The following is a 22,270-nucleotide window of genomic DNA, read 5'->3' as shown; positions in this document are numbered from 1 at the left end:
CCTAGAATTTACAGAATTCCTTCTTTCTCATACATGATATTGTGTCAGCCTGACAATAATCCTATGAGATACAACAGGTGTCCTTCGCTCCATTTTTCAGGTGATGAAACCGAGGTTTAGAAAGGGTAGGTAACTTGTTGATATCTGCATAGATAATGGTGCTAGAACTGGGCATTGGAGCCAACTCCTCGGACTTCATGGCATCTTTGTAACTATACCATGTTATCTCATATAAGTGTTACCTGTTTAAAAAGTAGGTTCCTAGAGCGTCTGCCATGTTACTTTACTTAATAAACTAGATGACGTTCCTTCCCCTTTCCAAAAGCCTTCTACTTTATTACTTTTTAAAACATGCATATGCGTGTGTATGTATAAAACATTTTCTAAGAAGTAGCCTCATTTTAAGCTTCATTTCAGTGGGACTGACTTACCACGTACACTAAAAATATTTATACTTGCCAGGAAAGTTGTGAAAAAAATCTCAAATGATAGTTCTAATATCTTAGTATCTTGTATACAAACTCTGATGCTAGTTTTATTTTAAATTATTTAAATTTTAAACGTGTCTTTTTATGGTAATAGGAATATTAAATATTTTCTCCTAAGTTTGGCAGAGACACAGGGAAAAATTGTATGATCAATAATATATAATGGCATAGCTATCACAAGTGTTGAATTCAATTATATTTTGGCACATAAGCCAAAAAAAAAAAGTCCTTCTCTTATTAGATTTGGCGGGGCAGGGAAGCGGGGGTAGAGAGAAACACGGTTGTAACAGGAAATTCTTTAAACATAAATCATGTTTTCGGGACACAACCAGAACAGCAGAGGCAACAATAAAACCTTCACTCGGCAGTGGGAATTATTTTCAGGCCACATTTTAGATTCAATGGTGCAGAGTCCTGAGCTTGAATTTTTTTTATTTGTAGCACAGCTGTCAAATAAAACATTAACTAGAAAATTTGTTCTGTCAAAAAGAAGATATTCTAGTGCTTGTGGTAATATTTGATATTAGTGTGTGGAGAGGTGGACTGGTATTAAAGGAAACAAAAAATAAAGGTTGAGGAACACTTATGAGATTATCAGAAAATAATTTACCAAAAAGAGCAGCAGGTATTTATATGCTGTGATTTATTTAGGAGGAGTGAACCTCAACCTCATAGCAATAACAAATATTGCTAAGGAAGGCTGCCAGAAGAGGAAAAAGCAAACTGAAAAAAATAATGTTTTCCAAAGTTGAGCCCAAAGGATAAATTGTAGAGAATGAAGTTAATTTGTATTAAAATATGAAACTCTTTAGATGTAAATACTTAAATGTCACTCCCTCATCTCGATCTTCCAAGCAAATAGCTGCTCCTTTGCAAGCCTCCTGGCATACGTGGAGCATTTGGGTTTCCTGTATGCCATGACCTCAAGTACCTAATTGTAGTTGCTTTACTCATCCTCACTTCTACAACCCACTGAATTGATGGGTATCACATCTTAAATAGGCCTACTCTAAATAACCCATTTAAATCACTCCTGCAGTTGACATGCTCTCAGCATTTAGTATAGGCTGAGGCAGAAGTCACTGTACATACAGAAGTCAAAAACATAATCACATTACGGGGTGTTCAGTTTTTTCAGTAGTTAAAACTCACTGATTTAACCTTCAGTTTTCGAATGAGAGTGCATTCAGCTCCCTAACTTTTGTCTCATCCTTAGTAAGGCCTGCCTCTAATCTAACCCCACCCAATTTACCCCTAAACCTCTCTACTTTGTCCTTCATATAAATTGTAAATGATGCAAAAAATTATTAGATTTTTAATATTTAATTTGCTTTCTTCTTTTCCATTTTTTTATTCTAGAAAGTCTTGACTTCTTCTTACCTTATCCTTTATTGATAAAAGCTAATTTTTAAAAATGAATGTTTTGGTGTTAATTTAAAAGGTTGAAGAAATTCAGAAGTGAACATTTTTAACATTTAGCAGTTAAAATACCTGCTTTGACTAAAGTCTTTATCCATGGGAGAAAAAAAATGTCCTTTATTAATTTTGCAGTTTGATATGAGTCTAATCTTAAGTTACTCTTAGTAGACTGTGTACAAGAGAAAACACTGTATTTGACTTCCCATCTGATTTGGATAAAGTACATCTCAGTATTTTACTTGTAAATTTGCAGACTTTATAATAAGCTTTTGGTTTATTAAAACCAATAATTTAAAAAATTTAGTGGAAATACTTTTAGTTCTATGTATTGTTATCTTGAAAAGTTTATACATGTAGATACATGTAGATACCAATACTTAATTGAGACCTTAAGCTTTAGAATAGGTTATGATGTGTTCCAAGTTAAACATATAAACTTTTTAGGCATACTTATTTTTTTCCAGCTTAATGGTTTTTATCTTGAACATCTGAATTGTATTTTTTATGACCCCACTGAAACGCTTATTTGAAAAAGAAGAAACACTCATGCTGAATATTAAGGGTAGACATTCTATGACATTCATTTGTAGATTCTCTAGACATTTCAAAGAGAAACGTTAGCTAGAAACTATAGGGAGAGAGTGGAAGGGCTGCTATAGATATTTAATTCTTTAGACAAGTTTGTGTGAATTATAAACACCATATCTGATTAAGCAAAACAAATCTAAACGGTTTTTTTCTCACACTGTTATATGAACAGTTCATCCTGTGTTTAACATCCTAGATACACAGTAAGTTTACTGGATACCCCCGTCCTCACCCTACGCCTAATCATTACTGTTAAACCGTCATAATCTTAATTTCATCATCCTCCCGCCTCCCCAGGAACTTTCATCCTTCAGGCAATTAAAACAAAGAAAGAATGACCTGGCTCAGATTGTGGTGACAATATGTTAGTTCTTTTATCAAAATTTAGTTCATGTAAGCCTGATTTGAAGAAGCTGGGGAAGGGTAAGCTGGGACAAAGTGAGAGAGTGGCATGGACATATATACACTACCAAATGTATAAAATAGCTAGTGGGAAGCAGCCGCATCGCATGGGGAGATCAGCTCGGTGATTTGTGACCACCTAGAGGGGTGGGATAGGGAGGGTGGGAGGGAGGCGCAAGAGGGAGGGGATATGGGGATATGTGTATATGTATAGCTGACTCACTTTGTTATACAGCAGAAACTAACACACCATTGTAAAGCAATTATATTCCAATAAAGATGTTAAAAAAAAAAAACAGAAGCTGTCCAAAGTGGCTAATACTGTCCTTGTATAGATCACTTTGAAGAATAGAAGAAGAAATAAATTGGCTTTACTAATTCAGAGATGGGTTTGTATTAGTGAAGTTTGAATGATAGAGTATCTACAGAAAGGCAACTAAGTTCTGCTTTGTTTTGAATCATACAGAGTAACTTAAATTGTTGAAATGGTTCCAAATAAGGGTTTTCCTGGGCCTGCTTTAATCAGTAGACATGATACATTTGTAATTTATAGGAGCTATATATAATAACATTATTAGTTGAAATAGTTTTAACATATGTCTTAAATGTGACTATCACTCTTCAATTGATTTTGTGGTTGTTGTTAACTATTCAAAGAAAACTTTTAGGTTGGACCAGGTCAAATTTTATTATAAGATCGGAATTATCAGAATCGGATTAATACAACTTCATTATCTTCTTAAGTGAAATGATCACTGGAAATTTTTTCAATTTTTTAAATAGCAGTTTTAAAGAAAATTGTTGTGTATTTCAGGAAAATTGATCCAAGTGGTGTTTGGCCATTGGGATGTCGTCACTTGCCTCACTCGTTCAGAGTCATATATTGGGGGAAATTGCTACATTCTCTCAGGGTCACGTGATGCAACCCTTCTGCTCTGGTACTGGAATGGAAGAAGCAGTGGGATTGGCGATAATCCAGGCAGTAAGTACAATTTATTTTATAAGTAAACTTTTACAAGTGATGTATAACATTTTGCAGTGAAGTTACCTATTTCATCATGGTGAAAGTGAAACTGAAGTATCAAGTAGTTTTAATTTCTTAGTTATAATTTAAGAAAGGTCTGGATAGCCTTGTTATTAACATTTTGTGACCATTGATAATTCAAATTCAAGCATGAAATCTCAGTTTTCATGTTATCGGTTATTCTTATGATCTGAAAATACTAGTTCTTCACTGATAATGGCCGTCACCAAATAAAATAGGTGTTTCATTCACAAACAATAAGATATAACATAAAAGAGCAGTCACACATTATCTTGTTTATTGAATTCATGTTTTAAAAGAGCAAAAACATTATAATTTCATGGAAACAAACCAGTCTTTAGAAAAAATATGCTTTCATTTACGTATCAAAAGATAAAACAGGTCATAAAAGGCCAATACGGAATATTCAAATTGGCTCTTGGTTTTTCAGATGGGAAATGAAAATGTTCACCAACAGCCTTAAACATCTTTATGAAACTATGCTGAAGGCAGTAAAACACAAAATGTGTAACCATTTAAAATTGTAATTCACAGAAGGCAAAAAAGGAAGCAGCTACCATTAAAACCAGTCGCACACAGCTGCAGAAAAGAAATGGCTTTAGAAAAACACATTAAGAAGTAGGAAAAAACAATTAAAGGGACCACCTGAAAAATGAGAATTTAATTAAAATGATTGTGACAACACTGAAGAGTTCCTGCAAGAATAGCTTTAGATTTTTACTTCATAAGGTAGAGCATTTTAACTGCTCTTAAATATTTAGTTTCTTAATTTAAAGCAAGTTGCAATGTATTTGGTTAAGGAAGGATCATGTTGTTCCTGATTACTTTACCTGAATACTGTGGTACTTACTTCTGTCCCTCAGTCCCAAATTATAAAACAGTCTGAATATGTTTAAGTCCATCATATTTTGAATTGACTTCTTAAAGTTATGCTTATTAAATGTATATTATTTGTATGAAAGTGAAACCTTCTAAAAAAATTTACTCAAGAGCCAGTACAGTTTTAAAAGAGGTATATGCAAAGTATTTTTAGCAACATTGTGTCTGCTTTGTATGTATTTTGTTTGGTGTGGTGGTGAATCAGAGTTTTTATTTTATGAACCTAATATGTATTTCTTATTTTAATCAGGACAGGGTAATTCCCTATACTAATAGAATATGAAAAGTAACTTTAAGGCTGTGATGCTATGGGTAATACAGTCTTTATAGTCAGATCAAACTTTATTATGTGTATCTATATGGGGAAGTAGTGTGTATCTCTCATATTTACACAACATCCCATTTTATATGTAATTACAATAATTTTAAATATGTAAATTTTAGGGGTTTTTTTTTCACATTCTTTTGAGAAATACTTCATGTTCTTTTCATTATGGAGTCTTATATTCTGCTCCTTCTTTCTGGCCTTTTAGGATGAGTGACTACTTTCAATTTCTTTTTTTTCTGTTTCTATAAATTCAGTTATTGAGAGTCACTAAATTATCTCAGACAAACCTAGATTTGACATAGGTAATAAGTATACCATTTTGTTATTTACGTGAAAATATTTAGGAAGAGCTTTCTTCTGTTTTAAAATCGTGTGAGATGTTTCATGCACGTATAGCAATCTAAATGAAAAAAAGAATTTTTTTTTTTTTTTTACTTCTTTGACCTAACCATGTTCTATATGTCATTACCAATGGGTATGTTGAGAAGCAGCTAAAGGCTACTTCTCTAAACCTAGCTACACTTGTATGTAATTGTTGTTACATTTCAAAAATTTAAGTATATTATAAAACTAGAAATATTCAGCTTTTCCAGAAGGGAGAAATATATATATATATATATGTTTAAATCACCCTAGATTTAAATCACCTAGATTGTAAATCACCCTAGAGATGGTTTTTACATGTATGACATTTTAAGAAATGAATCAAGTAGGACTGACCAAATTGTGGAGTTTAGAGTAAAACAAAGCTAAGTTCCAAGCTTTGCTGTGCTGTCTTGTCTATGAAATGAAAGCAACAATAGTAACTGACTTAAGGTGTTATCAGAAGCACAGAATGCTTAGAACAAATAAATCACCACACACACCATCTTGCTGGCGTTAGAGTATATATTATAACGTTCTTTTTTTCATAAAGCACTTCATCTGTACCCTCATTGTCTGCAGTATGGTGGACAATAACAGTAATGCTGGTAATGAAAAGGGGAAAAAAAAGAAAGAATAACGTAACAGGACATCTAATAAAAATTTTAGAAAATTATAATGCATCTTGACTAAATTAAATTACCTTTCTCAAAGTGAACCTCAGCCTTTTTGGCCCTTTTATAACGTCTGATGTCCCAATTTAATTTTGCTTTAGCTTTGAAGGATGAATCTGGGAAAAAGACAAATAGGCACTTTTACATATAATGAGAATTTCCACACATTAGAATAGAAAAATGAACAAGCCAGTCTAAGCTTTTCAAACGAAAATGACAAACAAAAACAAAGACATTTTTACCGCGTGTGAACTGTTTTAAACATTCATGAGAGCTGGTTCGGATTTTATAAGCCTGTGGCTCATTGATGGCTCCATGACGCAGCCGCTGAAGTCACAGCTTTTCAGATGAGGAATTTTAGGTTATGCTTATTTCTGTGTTGTATCTCTTGGATAAAATATAATTGACTTTTAAGAAATAGTCAGGCTTTTATATACATAACGGCAGTGTGGTCTCTAAATGAATACAATGCCTCAACTTAAATTTTTGAATTTAGACTTCCTTCTTGCTTGGAAGGAAAATGGGTAAATTTTTTAAAAACTAGGCTGTTGCTTTTCCTGCATTTTATAGGTCTCATTCAAGTATTTAGCTTTTTTAATTTTAAAGATAATGAGAATAAGCTAGTAATTTTACTTGCTAGTGTCATAAGCCTATGCCATTTTCTCCAAATCTAATATTAATGCTGTATGTAAAGTTGTTAGCTTTAGTACTATTTTTTTAAAAATCATGTTATCCACTGTTAATAAGCACATTGTTCAGATAAAATCAGGGTAATTCAAACTGGATAAAACCTATATATAGGATAACTTGAGGCTTTTAAAAGGATGCACATGTTTTATGAAATCTGCCTAGATTATGTAGCAAAAGCCTTATTTTCCTATATGACAGATAGTGTTTCACTTTTGACTCTATTGTCTTGTGATAGTTATCTCCTGTGGGATGCAGTTTTCTTAATGAGGAGAAAAATTAAGATAGGATTCCATTTAGTTGTAGATTTTTTAAATAAAATTAACCAAGAACATTTGAAAGAAAGACATTTTCTACATGGAAGCATCTCTCTCTTTGCCTTAATATTCTGTGTGTTTTAGAACTGAATCTTGTCCACCAAAATGCTTTTCTTGGAATACTCATTTTTCTATCCAGACTGTACATTTCCAAATTTTGAAGAAAGTGTTCCCTGATGCATTCAATTGACATTTAAAAACTTTAAACTTTAAAATGATCTTATAATCAAGGTGAAAATTTACAAAAGAGTTATTTATCCACTATTTTTATATTGTATTAATAGATCATAAACTTAAAATCAAATGTTTATTAAGCACCTAAAAGTAAATGCTTATTAAGCTTTTTTAGGTATCTGAGTAATTTTTTTAAAGCCACAGTTGATTAGCTTTAGAAGAAAATGGTCGCTGACTATGAGGTGTTGCATAGATGCTGTGTAGTATTTCAGTAAAGTAGTTTTCCATTCTCGCATTCTGTTTTTGATTTGATTGAAAGGTGGCATTTTTTTTTCCTCTTTGCAATCAGACATGCTAATCTATGTCAGCTTTCTCCTTTATGGGAATGGCGTCTACTGAAAAAAAAAAGTTTTTTTCATAACCAGATTCTGTTCTTTAAGAATATTTCAGCACCGTCAATTAGAAGGAAGGTTTTATTAACCATAAGGCTAGCACAAACAGACCACAGAGCTGTTTTTTAAAGTACTGTATGCCATAGCTGCCCTGCTTTTTCTCTGTCTAAAACTTCATTTTGTTATACTCTCATCAATCACTTAAGTCATTACCGTAAACCCTACTGTTGTTAATTTTACTAGTATCACCCTAATGAGACATTCCTGCTATAATTAAAAATGAATTCTAACTTTAAGGCATTCTAAATTTTTTTAATGAATTTAGAATGATCTTGCCATATGACCATAAATACCACTGATATACATAACCTACTCATCAAGTCTATAAGAAAAGTGGTATCACAATAGGTCCAGGTGCGACTTATTTACTGGTAGCCTCTGTGCACATGTGCTTATGCATATGTATATTTTTGTGCACATATTTAGGAATTATGTTCTTTTTATTGTAAAGCCTAATATGCTTTACTAAGCTACCGATAGATCCTTATTCTTTGTCTTGCCAAAAATATAGGTGGATGTAACACAAGCAGTATGACTCCCTGTAAGTAGGCGTCCTAGAGCACCATCTGCTGGATGCATTTGGGGACTTAATGTTGGTAAAATTGAAAATCAGTACTTGTCAAAACAGGTGTACTTTGTTTTTAATTGCCTGTGATGTATTATTTATGGTTCACAAATGTCAAGATATGTACATCTGTGTTGAACCATATGAGTTTGTAAAAGAAATAACTTTCTGATTTTGCCCTGCACTAATCTGGATTTGGAATGTTATAATAAATATTTTGTTTAAGGAAAAAGTAGACACAATATATACCTAATGAAACAAAGCATCACAGTTTGTCATGAAATAAACTCTTATTAATCGCAGGTCTTCAGTAAGCTACAGTTGGAGAGACTTGTTTAGATGATATTTTAACTTTAGTTTCCTTATGTTCACTAGATTCTGAATATGAAAGCAACATTTGAAACAAATAGCTTTTTTATATCTGGGATATGACTCCATCTGATTCTTTGTCAAGAACATGAGTTCTTATATCTATCTCATCAAGAACTTTCCTCGTGGCCCTACTTTTGGTTTGCACTATTGCACTAACACTAAGATTGCCCTGTATTTTTCTTTTTTCCTTGAAGAATTCATCAAGCAGTGTTTGAAGCAATATGTTGGCAGTGTTCAACTTCAGGTGACATTAAAACTATGTCTATGAAATTCTCCAGAAGGTCCAGGATGTTTAGTGCTCCATGATGTAATGCAGGCCCTCCTGTTTCAGCAAAACAACTCTGTATTTACTGCTTGTAACTAATAGTAGATGTGGTAAAAGGAATTATATTCATATGGCAAATGAATACAACCTTAATGTGCACCATATGCAGTGTGGTGGGGTGATGTGCCAATATATCACATTTATTTACCTTGTTTAGTTGCAGAAAAAAATGACTATACCATTCAGCCCATAGGCTCTGACCATATAAATATGGGAACAGAAGAACTGATGATTTATGCCCTCAAATTGGAACTGAGTATCTTCATATGTAGGCTTTAATAGTGCAACATCAAAGAAAATTGTCTAATACTTTATGCTCAGATAGGAAATTTAATTTCAAACAATGGCTGGAATTAACCATTAGTTAGAAGGTACAAATTCTCTCTAGTCAACTAAGTATAGTCTCTCGAAGAAAATGGTAAATGTGTCTTCTTTCATTTAATTGAGACTGAATAGACTCTGAAATTACAAGCTGCTTCCTCACCCACCTTCCTTTTTTAAGCCTAAAATCGGGAGGCTTCTGCTTTTAGAATGTTGCATGTGAGAGAGAAAGTGAGAGGGAGATTACTGTAGAACTACTAAGGATTCGTTTAATGAAGACCTCCTGGAACAGCACGTTAGACCGACTTTACCACCTTCCAAAGAGTTTGCTTCTTCAGAGAAATTATATGACAACTTTGTGCATGTGTACCTCGTGTTGTACTTTAGATAGTCCTGAGAATTCATGAAAAGAGACCCATTTTTATATGAAACTAAGTATTAAATTCCTCTGATGATTTCTTTTACAGTTGCCCTGTTTTTAAAAGTAACTTTTTTCACATTCAAAGAGGTTTGGTCAGACTTCATATTTTGGATTTGAAGTGTTTTTAGGTAGGAAACAAAAATCCTTAGAATTCTTTCTGCCTCTCCTAGCTGAGGTCTTCATGACCGTTGAGCTTTTTAGCTTTTCTTCTCATAGCTTGTAACTTTCTACAACTGAGAGATTGCTTTATTTCCTTAGAGTGAGCAGGGTCAGGATGTTTCTTTTCTTTTTTTTTAATTGAGATATAATTGACACATAACATTATATGAGTTTCAGGGGTACAACATCATGATTTGATACTTGTATATATTACAAAACGATCATCACACATAGTTACACACTTTTTTCCAATGCTGTGAACTTTTAGGATCTACTCTCTCAGCAACTTTCAAATATACAATACAGTATTATTAACTATAATCACCATGCTGTACATTACATCTCCAGGACTTATTCACAAGTGGGAGTTTGTACCTTTTGACCACCTTTGCCCCTTTCGCCCACTCCCTACCTCTGGCAGTCTGTTCTCTGTATCTGTGAGTTTGGTGGGTTGTGTTTTTTTTTAATTCTACACGTAAGTGAGATCATAGAGTATTTGTCTTTCTCTGTCTGACTTATTTCACGTAGCATAATGCCCTTAAGGTCTATCCATGTTGTCACAAATGGCAGGGTTTCCTTCTTTTTTTGTGGATGAATAATATTCCATCGTGTGTGTGTCTGTGTGTGTGTGTGTGTGTGTGTGTGTGTGTGTGTGTGTGTGTGTAGCATTTTGTTTATCCATTCATCTATCAGTGGACACTTAGGTTGTTTCCATGTCCGTTGTGAATAATGTTCATTCACATTTGTGAATAATGTTGCAGTGAACATGGAGGTGCCAATATCTTCTTGAATTAGTGTCTTCATTTCCCTCAGATAAATACCTAGAAGTGGAGTTACTGGATCATATGGTAGTTATATTTTTAATTTTTTGAAGAACCTCCATACTGTTTTCTGTAGTGTTTGCACCAGTTTACATTCCCAGTGCACAGGGGTTCCCTTTTCTCCACTTTCTTATCAACACTTGGTATTTCTTGTCCTTTTGATAAAAGCCATTCTAGCAGGTATGAGATGTATCTCATTGTGGTAAGCATTTCCCTGGTGATAAGTGATGTTGAGTACCTTTTCCTGTACTTGTTAGCCATCCATATGTCTTCGTTGTAAAAAACATCTGTTCAGAGCCTCTGCCCATTTTTAAATTAGATTGTTCTTTTGATATTGAGTTATATGAATTTTTATGTGTTTTGGATATTAATCCCTTATCAGGGATATGATCTGTAAATATTTTCTCCCATTCCATAGGTTGCCTTTTCATTTAGTTGCTGGTTTCCTTTGCTGTGCAGAAGCTTTTTAGCTTGATGTAATCCCACTTGTTTATTTTTTACTTTTGTTGCCTTTGCTTTTGGTGTCAAATCCAGGATGTTTCTAATAGCTAAAGATGTGAAAACCCTCTGTACTTTTCACTAGTGGCTTACTTATGTATCTTTAACAAAGGAACCTTAAAAATGTTAAGGAGGACAAATTACAAAGAATTTCATGTGACTTGGGTATTTAGGATAGATAAAAATAGTTATGTTTTCATTTTTCATATATTTTCATATTCATAAGAATGGTAATATTACTTTTCAAAAAATATGAACAAGATTTCCTTTCAACAACTTTTCTAAGTATCTGCATTCTTTTTTGGAGGCAGAGTTTTATAATGTTTATGTTTACTAGACACTCATATGCAGCTACAGGAGCTATCAGTGAATTAGAGCCAAAAATAAGCCCGTCTGTGGGGAATTGGCAAGTGAAAAAGTCTCAAGAAAGTAGGATAAAAGAAGTACATTAGTTAAGTAAAGTTTGATATGTCCACACAATGAAAGACTGTACAGCCATTAACGTATTATGCATTGTGATACTGACATGGAAGAATGTGCTCTCTGTATTGTTAAGTGTAAAAGATCACCAAACTACATGTATAATATGATATATTTTAAGTGTCTGTGTCTGTGTGTGTATACCTTGTATGTATGTATGTATATTTTCTATATACATATATTTACTTAATATTACTATGTATATTTACGTATAGAAAAAAATCTGGAACGATAACCAGTAAATGTTAGCAATGGTTGTTTTTAGGTAGTGGAATTTAGAGGCAGTTTTTCATTTTCTTCTTCATAATTTACTAAATTATATGAATGTTTTATAATGAGCCTATATTATTTTGATAATAAGAGACAATAAAGATATTTTATTTGGGAGGAAAATACCTAATTATTGTAATGTACCTTCCCTTCCTGCTCTAGGCGTCATGCCCTAGTTGTATCAGAATTAAATGGATTGTCAGGGAAGGTTGGAAAGTCTAAGAAACGGAGGAATGGGAGAAGTCAAAGTATAATTTCTAGAAATGAAGGTATATTTTCTCCCTGACTGGAAACAATAGTAATGAGAACCATCTCTAATTGGCATTTATGTGGCACAGGATCAGATATTATACTTTTGCTGGAGAGAAGGTCTGCAACAGAGGGTGAAAATACTGCTACTGCTTGTACTACTAGATGATACTTATTGAGCGCTCACTACACACCAGGCACCATCCTAAACACTTCACGTAGTAACTCATTAATCCTCATTGTAGTCCTGGTATTATCCTTGTTTTATAGATGAGGCACAGAGAGAGTATTAGTATGCCTCTACTTTCTGCCCTGGGTTTTGAAGTTCCTAGATCTTACTAGAACTATGAGAACTTGCCCAAGGGAGGTGCCATAGCTAGCAATGCTGTAGCCGGGATTCAAACCCAAGCACTCTAGGCCAGAGACACCATTCTTTTTTTTTTTTTTTTCCTTGCGGTACGCGGGCCTCTCACTGCTGTGGCCTCTCCCGTTGAGGAGCACAGGCTCCGGACGCGCAAGGCTCAGCGGCCATGGCTCACGGGCCCAGCCGCTCTGCAGCATGTGGGATCTTCCCGGACTGGGGCACAAACCCGTGTCCCTTGCATCGGCAGGCGGACTCTCAACCACTGCGCCACCAGGGAAGCCCCCAGAGACACCATTCTTAACCACTAAACTGTACAGCATTTTTAATTTGATTTCATTGGATCGTCATCGGTAGAGAATTTGATACAACCTTGTCACTAAAGCCATCTTAGGATCTGCAAAGGACAATATAGAGATAATTTTGTTAGTACTGAGTTCTTAAGACAGTATATGTCATGATAGGATTTTGTACTTTTTAAATATTACACGTTAGGGTTACACTTTAAGTATACAATTGTTGGTATATACTCACACAAACCCATTTTCCAATGTAGTCTTAGAAGATGATTCCATTGTCATAAACTTATGTATATATGTTTAAGTTTATATATATAAGTTTATATGAGATATATTGATATATGTATCATAGAAGAGGAGAAAGGTTATAAATCAAGAACTTAGTATTATTGTTTTTTGTACCAATATTGTATTGTCTTGCATTAATAATTCTAACAGTATTTACAAAAGGAAGCTACCAAATTTTACTGTTGGTTGTCACATCCTAAATGCAGCTATGGCTTGTTTTCTGTAGTGTATATGTTTAACCAAATCAACATTTTTCCACCAAAAAGGCCATAATGAAAGGAGAGGAGAGGGAAGAGTTGGTAGAGATGGAATAAATAGAACAAACTCAAATAATTTCTTTGTATAATTAAAATGTAGTGTTATAATTCCCATTGAAAAATTAGGAAGTTAGTGGAAAGATTTAAGAGACATTTAACAACTAACCTCGTTTCCGCTTCAGAAAAGCCATTTCCTCTCTCGATTTACCATTATGGTGTGAGCCACGTGAGAAACTTTAGTATTCAATTTTCATGTGAATTTTTTTGTTGATGAATGTTTACAGTAATCAAATTTAATTAAAGTGGAACAGAAGGCATGTGCAAAACAAAAGTATCCAGCCTTAGGAAATGGCTGGCATGTATAACACCTAGATTTTCTTAAATCTATATATACTTAATAACTTAATTATATATTTAGGTCCTTAAACAAACTTATGTTTTCTTTCAAAATGAGTACTCTATTGAAATGATTTTGTTTTTTATGTCTCTAAGAGGTCAGATGGTATTAGATTTTACTAACCTGGAAAATTATATTGGTTGTTTTTATTTTAGAACTTCATTAATTGATGGTAAATATTCATTTTATATAAAAATTAAGTTGTAATAAATAGTTTGGACTTCAGTACATCTTTTTGACCTTTCCAATAATAGGTATTTATAATTATAATTAGCAGGCTTATAGTAAGGTCAACAAAACCTGACCCAATGACAATTTAAAATCAAACCATTTCTAAATACAAGGTCATATTTTATTCCCCTCCTTGTTTCCACAGTGCATTGCACATAATACATACCCAGTAAATGTTATTTAGTGAAGGAGTGAAGGAATGAATGAGTAGACAAATGGGAAATACTAACTTCTGTCCGAAGAGTCATCTAAACTAAGTATTAATTGGAAGAGCTAATTTTATTTCTAGAAAACTAAGACTAGGAAAGTGTTGAACTGCTCTTCATTTCATGATAGATGATATGAAAAAGGTAAATGAATGAAGGGGATTCTCTCTCTGGTAATAACAACATATTTAAACTGCTAATGAGAACTTTGCAGTGCCTTTTTAAAGTAATTTAATTTTCATTAAGACTGAGGAGATGGTGCCAAAAATACCAAGAACTTTATTCATTTTTAAAAATGTAACTCAGAGTTTGCCAGAAATACGTGTCAGGTCTATTTTTACCTAGCTTTTAATCCCCTTTGCCTTAATGGAGACAGATCTTTTGAAATATTTTTCTCATTGGATATTTATGAACAGATACTAGAGAAATTACTGTTTCCTCCTTCTCTTCTTTCAGGTCATAGTTCATTTGATGGAGAAATACACTTAGTGTTATGAGGCCACCAAAGAAACACATTTAATAGCAGCATTTGTTATTCTGCCTAATGGTGTAAAACATTTCACGTAATATTTTAAAACATAAGTCCAATATAAATGCTAAGCGGGTATTACAGAGATCTTGTGCTGCTTAAATGCAAGTTGGGTTGTTATAATGGTGCCTGTAAGTTAGTAACTGATATTTGGTATTACGTACTGAGAAAAGCACATCTGTAAAAACCGGTGTGTCCTGGTATTCGTGGCAGGATTTGGACTGTCTTTAATCTCCTTTGACTTGTTCATCTTCCTTTAAGGCCATCCATAAAGATGCACTGAGTATCCTTTTCAGCCTTTGGTTAGGATTTGCATCAGTAGTCATAAACCTGCTCTCCGGACAAAGACACCCTTTCCTTTGAAGTAATTGCTCAAGCTTTTCAAAGCAGTCCAAGAAGTCTATCCTCTTTCTCTTTTTATTTTTCTTTAAGAAGAGTTTGAAGTGTAGTCCCTTAAACTAGAAGCAAGATAAATTTTTCTCTTCAGCTTTATTGAAAGCCATGACGATTTTTCAAGCAGTAAGAGTTTAAAAGGTTCTTAAGGGAATGTGTTCTGCTTTATGATCCAGCTTTTGGTAGATCCTACTATCTCAGAAAGCAAAAGTAAAGACTTTTTGTATCCATTAACTACTGCAAATTTTTATCAAAGAATTAACCTGATATTTTTCAGAAGACTTTTTCCCCTGCTCCTTACTCAGTTTAGAGACTTCAGTGAGAGATGGCCATAGCTTTGGGGTCTTTGAAAAAGTAATACATGGCCAGTATTGTCTTATTTGAGCTGATTTCCCCCCTAGGTATTAACTCTGTGGGTTGACAGGTAGTTGGGAGGGGCAGATTTAGATGGGTGCTGCAGTCAGAATGTTATATGGTTCCCAGATTTTGTTTCTAGGCTTTGCAAACAAATATACACGGACACATATGTATATCGTTATTGGTATGTGGGATGTTATTGCTGTGTTGCAGGATGATGTATAAGGATGTAACTATGGAGAAATAGATTCTGTGAGCCACATATGAAGCCTGTGTTCCGCCTCCCATCAACCCTTCTACCCTTCATAATTTCATTCCAAAGGGGTTCCCAAAATATCTGTTGAACTTATTAGTTTGGACCTGTTGGATTTAAATCCCATATCATAGAATTCTATTTCCTGTAGTGAACTTTTAATACATAAAACATTTGGTTTATTGAAACTTATAAAAATCCAAGTATTTATTTTGAGCAGATTTTTTAATGAGAAAATGTAAAGAACACCCAAGCTGCACTGCATATAAGAAAGGGAATACAAACTTTAGTCTTTAAACAAGACTGGAAATGGCTTTTCTTAGAGGAAATGATATCTCTCCTCATATTGTTGTATGTGGATTTTTAGAGGCCATTAATGTGCGTTTCCTAAAGGGGATGAAAGTTCAGTAGCAGAGTCTTTTTTACTAGAAATCTAGTGAGTGTTTGTGAAACCAGTAGAACCCAATGATCACAAGTTTACCCTTATGCTTTCAATTTGTTTTTTTCTCTTTCCTTTCCTTCCCTTCCCTTTCCTTTCTGCTTTCTCCTTTTTTCCCCCCATATTTCCTGAACTGTCTAACCTGCTTCCTGGTTTAGAAAACATTTTGCCAAACTTTGAAGCCAGAGTCCTAGCATTGAACATGCCTTTATTTAGAGATCAGGCCCTAGGAAAAGGCAAATCTCTTTGCAGTTTTGAAATTACACAGCATGTACCTGTGTCTTCTGATTTGTGGAGGGGCAAATGATTGGTACAGTGTAGATTACTGGAAAATATTATTTGGTAAGTAAAGCATACTTATAAAAATCTTAATTATGAGTTTACAAAAAAGAATGCTTATATCTTAATTCACTTGATGGGGTAAATTGTGAGGCTTCCTAAACTCTAACTTTATAGTCATAGAAAATTCTCAGTATTTCAACTGTTTTACATTAAAGAAAGAAATCCAGTTGACAGCAATCTTCTCACTTCCTCCCCATGTCCCTGAGAAAATATTCTTAGATCTAGAAAACAAAAAATTAGCATTGGCATGCTTAAGTGACAACGTCCTCTGTGTCCCCACTATCCATCTGTCCTTCGTTTACTTTAGCTTACACTTAGATTGCTTTCAGTTGTCATCAGTTTTCCTTCAGACCCTCATTTTCCACTGAGGAATTCCAAGACAATTCAAGTTAAAACACAAATCTTGTTCCCCATAAAATGGTACCTTATGAAAACAAAAAAGGAACAATCACACTGAAAATATATTCCTTAGATCTTAATGATTTTAATTCTTGATTTTAAAAAAGTTGCCAACAGGTATAATTAGACATTTCAAAAATAACATTGTATGGTATTTTCATGGAATATAGAGCATCTTGGGATGGGGGATGGGGGGGACCATGAATCGGGGCTGAAGTATTGGTAACTTTTAAAAATATTTCTATTTTGTGTGGCAAGACTTATCTCCAGCAGAAAGTTAAGTAGTTCAGATAGGTTTGTAATATTTGCTTCTTTTCTTAACAAATTTACCAAATTTGTATGCTTTTTAAGGGAAAAAAATAGCTGCTATTGTAACAAATGCTTTCTGGTTTGGAAAATATCAAGTAAACTTTGTATTAAGGTGAGCTTCTCTCCCCAAAGAAGTTCTAAAAGTGAATCAAATGAAACCAAGCCCCTGGTTCTACTTGTCCCCTGGCCTTTTACTATGCCATTTGAGGTCTCCCTTGGTCACCAAGCATGCAAGCCAGTTTCTGAGTCTCACTGCACATAGCACGGCCAACGTGGAACAGAGTTTGATATGATGCCTTTTCACCCACGTCTCACTCAGAAGTACCTAGAGTCACCAAGAGTGAGGAAGGACACTGTGGGGACACCGCTGTGCGTCATGCACTCCAATAAATGCATTGTAATAATTACGTGAGACGACCAGACATGAAGTAACCGCAGGCTGTGGAGGCAGCGGGGCCAGCAGCACAGAAACCAGGCCCTGTCTTCACAGTAGAGGCCCTCTCCTGGTCTGCACATTCAATAAACCCTACTTTCCTTCTTCCCCTCCCCACCACCCAGGAAAACATAGGCATGTACAGAAATTTGCATGACATTTCAAAGAACACGTTGACCATCATAAAAACCGCTAGTTAATTTTTGTGACCAGCAGCATTTGCCTTTTCAAGGACAGTAGGTTTCTGCTGCATTTTCCCTGATCTGCCAGATCTCTCTCCTCAGGGTAGGTGACTGTTCCAAGGATAGCCAAGGGTATGGGGTTAGGATGACAAGTTCTTCTTTCCCACAGAGTTCCACAGCTGGTAGTAGTGACCTGTTTTCTGGGCACAGTTGCCCCTGTGGATCACACAGTGCCATTTGTCAATCTTACTCTAAAAGCAGTCCTGGGCTTCCCTGGTGGCGCAGTGGTTGAGAGTCTGCCTGCCAATGCAGGGGACATGGGTTCCTGCCCCGGTCCAGGAGGATCCCACATGCCACGGAGCGGCTGGGCCCGTGAGCCATGGCCGCTGAGCCTGCGCGTCCGGAGCCTGAGCTCCGCAACGGGAGAGGCCACAACAGCGAGAGGCCCGCGTACCGCAAAAAATAATAATAATAATAAATAAATAAAAGCAGTCCTAATCAAGGAAATCTCAGAGTGCTGACAGAGTCCTGCTCATTAGTCCACTTCATGAAGGCGTTTTGTGTCCTTGTCCCCAGACACTATAAAAGTAGAGGACTCGTTTGCCTTAAAATAGTATTCTCCAGGTTAAATAAGGAATTCAGTTTCTCCTGTGGCTTGGCCCGCAGCGCGGCCCAGATGGAGCCCGTTGCGTCGGCCCCTCGTGGGGTGCCTCCACAGCCAACCACAGTTTTCCTTTTAGTTTGGGACTGAGGTACAGGATGACGTCTTCTACCTGTGACGACGTTTGGAAACATCTTCCATTATTTGAATAGTCCTTTTCTGTCCCACCTTCACCCTCCTCCCCTAGTGTTCAGTCACTATCAGAATTAATTTAATATTAATAGTTTTACTCCCCCTCTGTTCTTTGAATGAACCATGGAGAAATATACTCTGTAAGATTTTATATTAGGATGACACATAAGCTTGGGAAAGACAATCTGAGGCAGTTTATAATACAGATTTTGTCTTATTTTTGTCCTGTTTTAAACTATCGTTGCTTGATAATCATGTAAGGCTTAGAAATTCAGCAACATGTGTTCCTCAAACTATAGCAGATAGTTTGTATCTACTCCTAAAATAGGATTTGGGGACAAATTCCCAAACTATAAATTAAAGGTTTAAGCATTATGGGAGTCAGGAACAAATGATATGATGATTTAATCTGAGTTGAGGGAGGTCATCCCCTGCACGAACTTGAATTGATTTGTTCGTTTAATCTTTTTTTCCTTAAGGTGAGACCACCACTCCTCGGGCCATCTTGACAGGCCATGACTCTGAGATCACTTGTGCTGCCGTCTGCGCTGAGCTCGGCCTCGTGTTAAGCGGTTCTAAAGGTAAATCTGTGGGGCCTTCAAAAAATGGATGCATTTTTTTGGTGTCTTCTAATAACAAATTACCAGAGGTGAATTTGGTGCCTTTTTCTCTAAAGCTGTGCTATCTGTGACAGTGACTGTTAGCTCCATGGGACTGTTCACATTAATTGAAACGAAATAAAAGTTAAAATTCAGTTCCCTGGTGGCACTAGCCACATTGCAGGGGCTCAGTATGCACCTACGACTAGTGGCTACCGTACTGGACGGCCCAGAAAGGGAACACTTCCATCACTGCACTGAAGTCCTGTTTCACAGCATTGCTCTTAAGAGTGAGGCGAGAACAAGGACAGTCTTAGTGTATTTGTTTATCCTTCTGGACTCTGACTGGGCTGGGTTCCACCTCACACCTGAACGGAAACTCCTGACCCAGTCTGTTTTACTTTCCAAATCTCTGAACTAGGCAGGGGCCAGGATGGCATTGAGAATGGGGTGGAAAGATTCTTCAGCTGGTTGGCCTGGAGGTCTATCCCATAGCATCGTCACAAATTTAGGCCAAAGATATTCAGCAAGCTTTCTAAGAGCGCACACAACAAATCAGGATCTGACCAGGAGCAGAGCTGTTTCCAGTTCATTGCTTATTCAGCTGTAATAGTCTATTCATCTCTCTGTCTCTCTGCCCTGAACTGAGCTCTGAACACAAAAAAGTACTGTAATCACATATCTCCTAGGCTTATCTGAGGGAGAAGCGTAGAGTTTTTGAGTCACCTTATCTGTGTCTTGAACTATGATACTTTGTATAGCTAACGAGACTTATTAATGAGTCAAATGTTGGTGTTTACAAATTTAGTTGGTCAAAACGATGAAATAGTAACAATGATAGCAAGAATTCTATAACTACTGGATTTTTTCCCCTTATACCCAATGATTTCATTTATCCTGAGCTAACATGAGTTCCCGGATTGTACGTGATCCAAATTGGACATGTAAAATGAACCTGTCATATTACAGGCTGTCCTCACTTTGCACGGTGGTACAGCACCATAAAAATGACCATGCAAGATGAAACCATGCAAAGATATTAAAAATCAATAATTTCAATGGGAAATATTATGAAAAATAATGGGAAATTTTATGATTGTTCCATGGCCTTTACAAATTTTTATCAAAACATTAAAAATTCTCTTGTTCACTTTTATACATATATGCATACATACACATATGTATGGACATGAAAAAAATAGTAAAACTCACATTTAGTACACTAATTTAAAACATTAGAGACATTACGAATGACAGTCTTTTATTTCTTTGTGAAAAAATACATCAAGAGTACTTGGAAAGTGCTCGCCCCCTTCTCTCCGTGTAACTTAAGATAAGGAGTGAGAATCGTCTCTGTGCCTTGACCAGTTGTCAAACTCCTTCCTAAGTTTGGATCAGCTTCCAACATTTTATCTTCTGTGCTTTCAGTGTCATGAAATATCTCCTAGGTTTCCTTTAATGTGGAGATTTTTGCTGACGTCACTTCTGGGACATCCTCATGTTTGTAACAGCACTTTCCTAAGTTTTACAGGGCTTATGTCAGTAAGATCACCTTCACTCACTTCCTCTGGCTGCATCTGTAGCGATGTCAGCACTCCCACGGTCAGCTCTATCTTCTGTAACTCCGTTTATGTTGGCTTCCAGTTTTACTTTCAGCTTTGTCACTTCTCATTTCCTTACTTCAGATCCATCTTTGTTGGCCACTACCCTCTTTTGATTTTCCATTTTTATAAAATGTCATACAGTTCCATCCCTGGGAGACAAGGAGGCAACACAACTACAGAGTTTGCTGTCTGTGCATGAGCTGAGTCACCGACGTGCAGTGACCATTCACTAACAGACTTCGAAAGAAGTGATGGGGTTGGTCACCCATCATGATGCACACCTGTTATTTATAGTGATTTGTGGACTGACAAGCTGACCATGAAGTGTGTACCTTATGCAGTTCCTGTGATAACTGAAATCTGAACTGTGGCATTGAGGGACTGGGGTCATTTAGAGTGACAACTGAAATTCATGCATGCTGGAACTGTGCAGAGCAAAGACTGCCTTATGTATTTATGTCGAGAACACTAAAAACCTATCAACTCCCTGAGTGGTCAAGAGAAAGACGAGAGACACGTTTTAATGGTCATGTGGGGAACACGTGATGATTCCATGTAGCCACGAGAAATTTAGCCCGGAGAGGAGTAGGGCATATAGTCTAATTACCCCATTTGTCCGACTCAGACATTTCTGAGAACTTACTCATCACACAAGCAGTTTTGGTTACCTGCTCCTCTTTTGCTTTTCATGTAGCAGGCACTCAGTAAAGATGCAGTTTCTCCATCCTCCTCAAGCATCTCAGCCTGGAGGTCAGCCCGGAGAGTGGGGAGTGGTGGATGCAAGCTGCTTGGTTTCGGGGACAGCAGGGGGGCAGACTTGTTTGCCAAGGAGAAGTGGCAGAAGGATCTCTGTATGAATTTCCCTGGGGGCTGGGGTGTGAGGAGGTGGACCACCAGGCACCTTCTCTCATCGCGAAGTAGCAAGCAGTGGGAGGGAAGATGTTTTAGGCCTTCAGAAGTTGCCTTAATGAGTTCTCACCACACAGGCCCCAATGCTGCTACCATCGGGACCCTGTGTGCAGCTGATGTTTAACTGAGGCCCAGCCTTCCTGGAAGCTCTTTTAGGATTTGTAATTTGTCCTGTTCCTTTCTGAATTCCTCCAGCTCTTATCATCCCTTGGCATAATGAATTTCATAAAGTAACTTCCTGTCTCTTGAGAAGTGAACTTGAACATGCATGACTCGGCTTCCTTCTTTCCCAAGTGGAAGGTGAGATTTAGCCGGCATGCAGATTTTACAAAATAACTGATATCTAAGATATAATTTTTTAAGGCTTTCTACACCTGTGATATGGTACTGGCA

At 36.0% G+C, this 22,270-nt stretch overlaps 1 protein-coding gene across 4 annotated transcripts in view; it reads left to right on the top strand.

Moving 5' to 3' along the window:
• Positions 1-22,270, top strand: part of LRBA (LPS responsive beige-like anchor protein) — a 728,899-nt gene that overhangs the window by 697,036 nt on the left and 9,593 nt on the right. For all 4 annotated transcript variants that reach the window (XM_033402948.2, XM_033402953.2, XM_012535502.3 and 1 more), the window contains 2 exons: positions 3,712-3,879; positions 19,245-19,346. In XM_033402948.2, the coding sequence (XP_033258839.1) occupies positions 3,712-3,879; positions 19,245-19,346 (270 nt within the window). The remainder of the gene's footprint in view (positions 1-3,711; positions 3,880-19,244; positions 19,347-22,270) is intronic.

The sequence above is a fragment of the Orcinus orca genome, chromosome 4 (assembly GCF_937001465.1).
Source record: "Orcinus orca chromosome 4, mOrcOrc1.1, whole genome shotgun sequence".
NCBI classification, from domain to species: Eukaryota; Metazoa; Chordata; class Mammalia; order Artiodactyla; family Delphinidae; genus Orcinus; species Orcinus orca.
The sequence above is the reverse complement of the archived record's forward strand: the minus strand, read 5'-3'. Positions and strand labels throughout refer to the sequence as shown.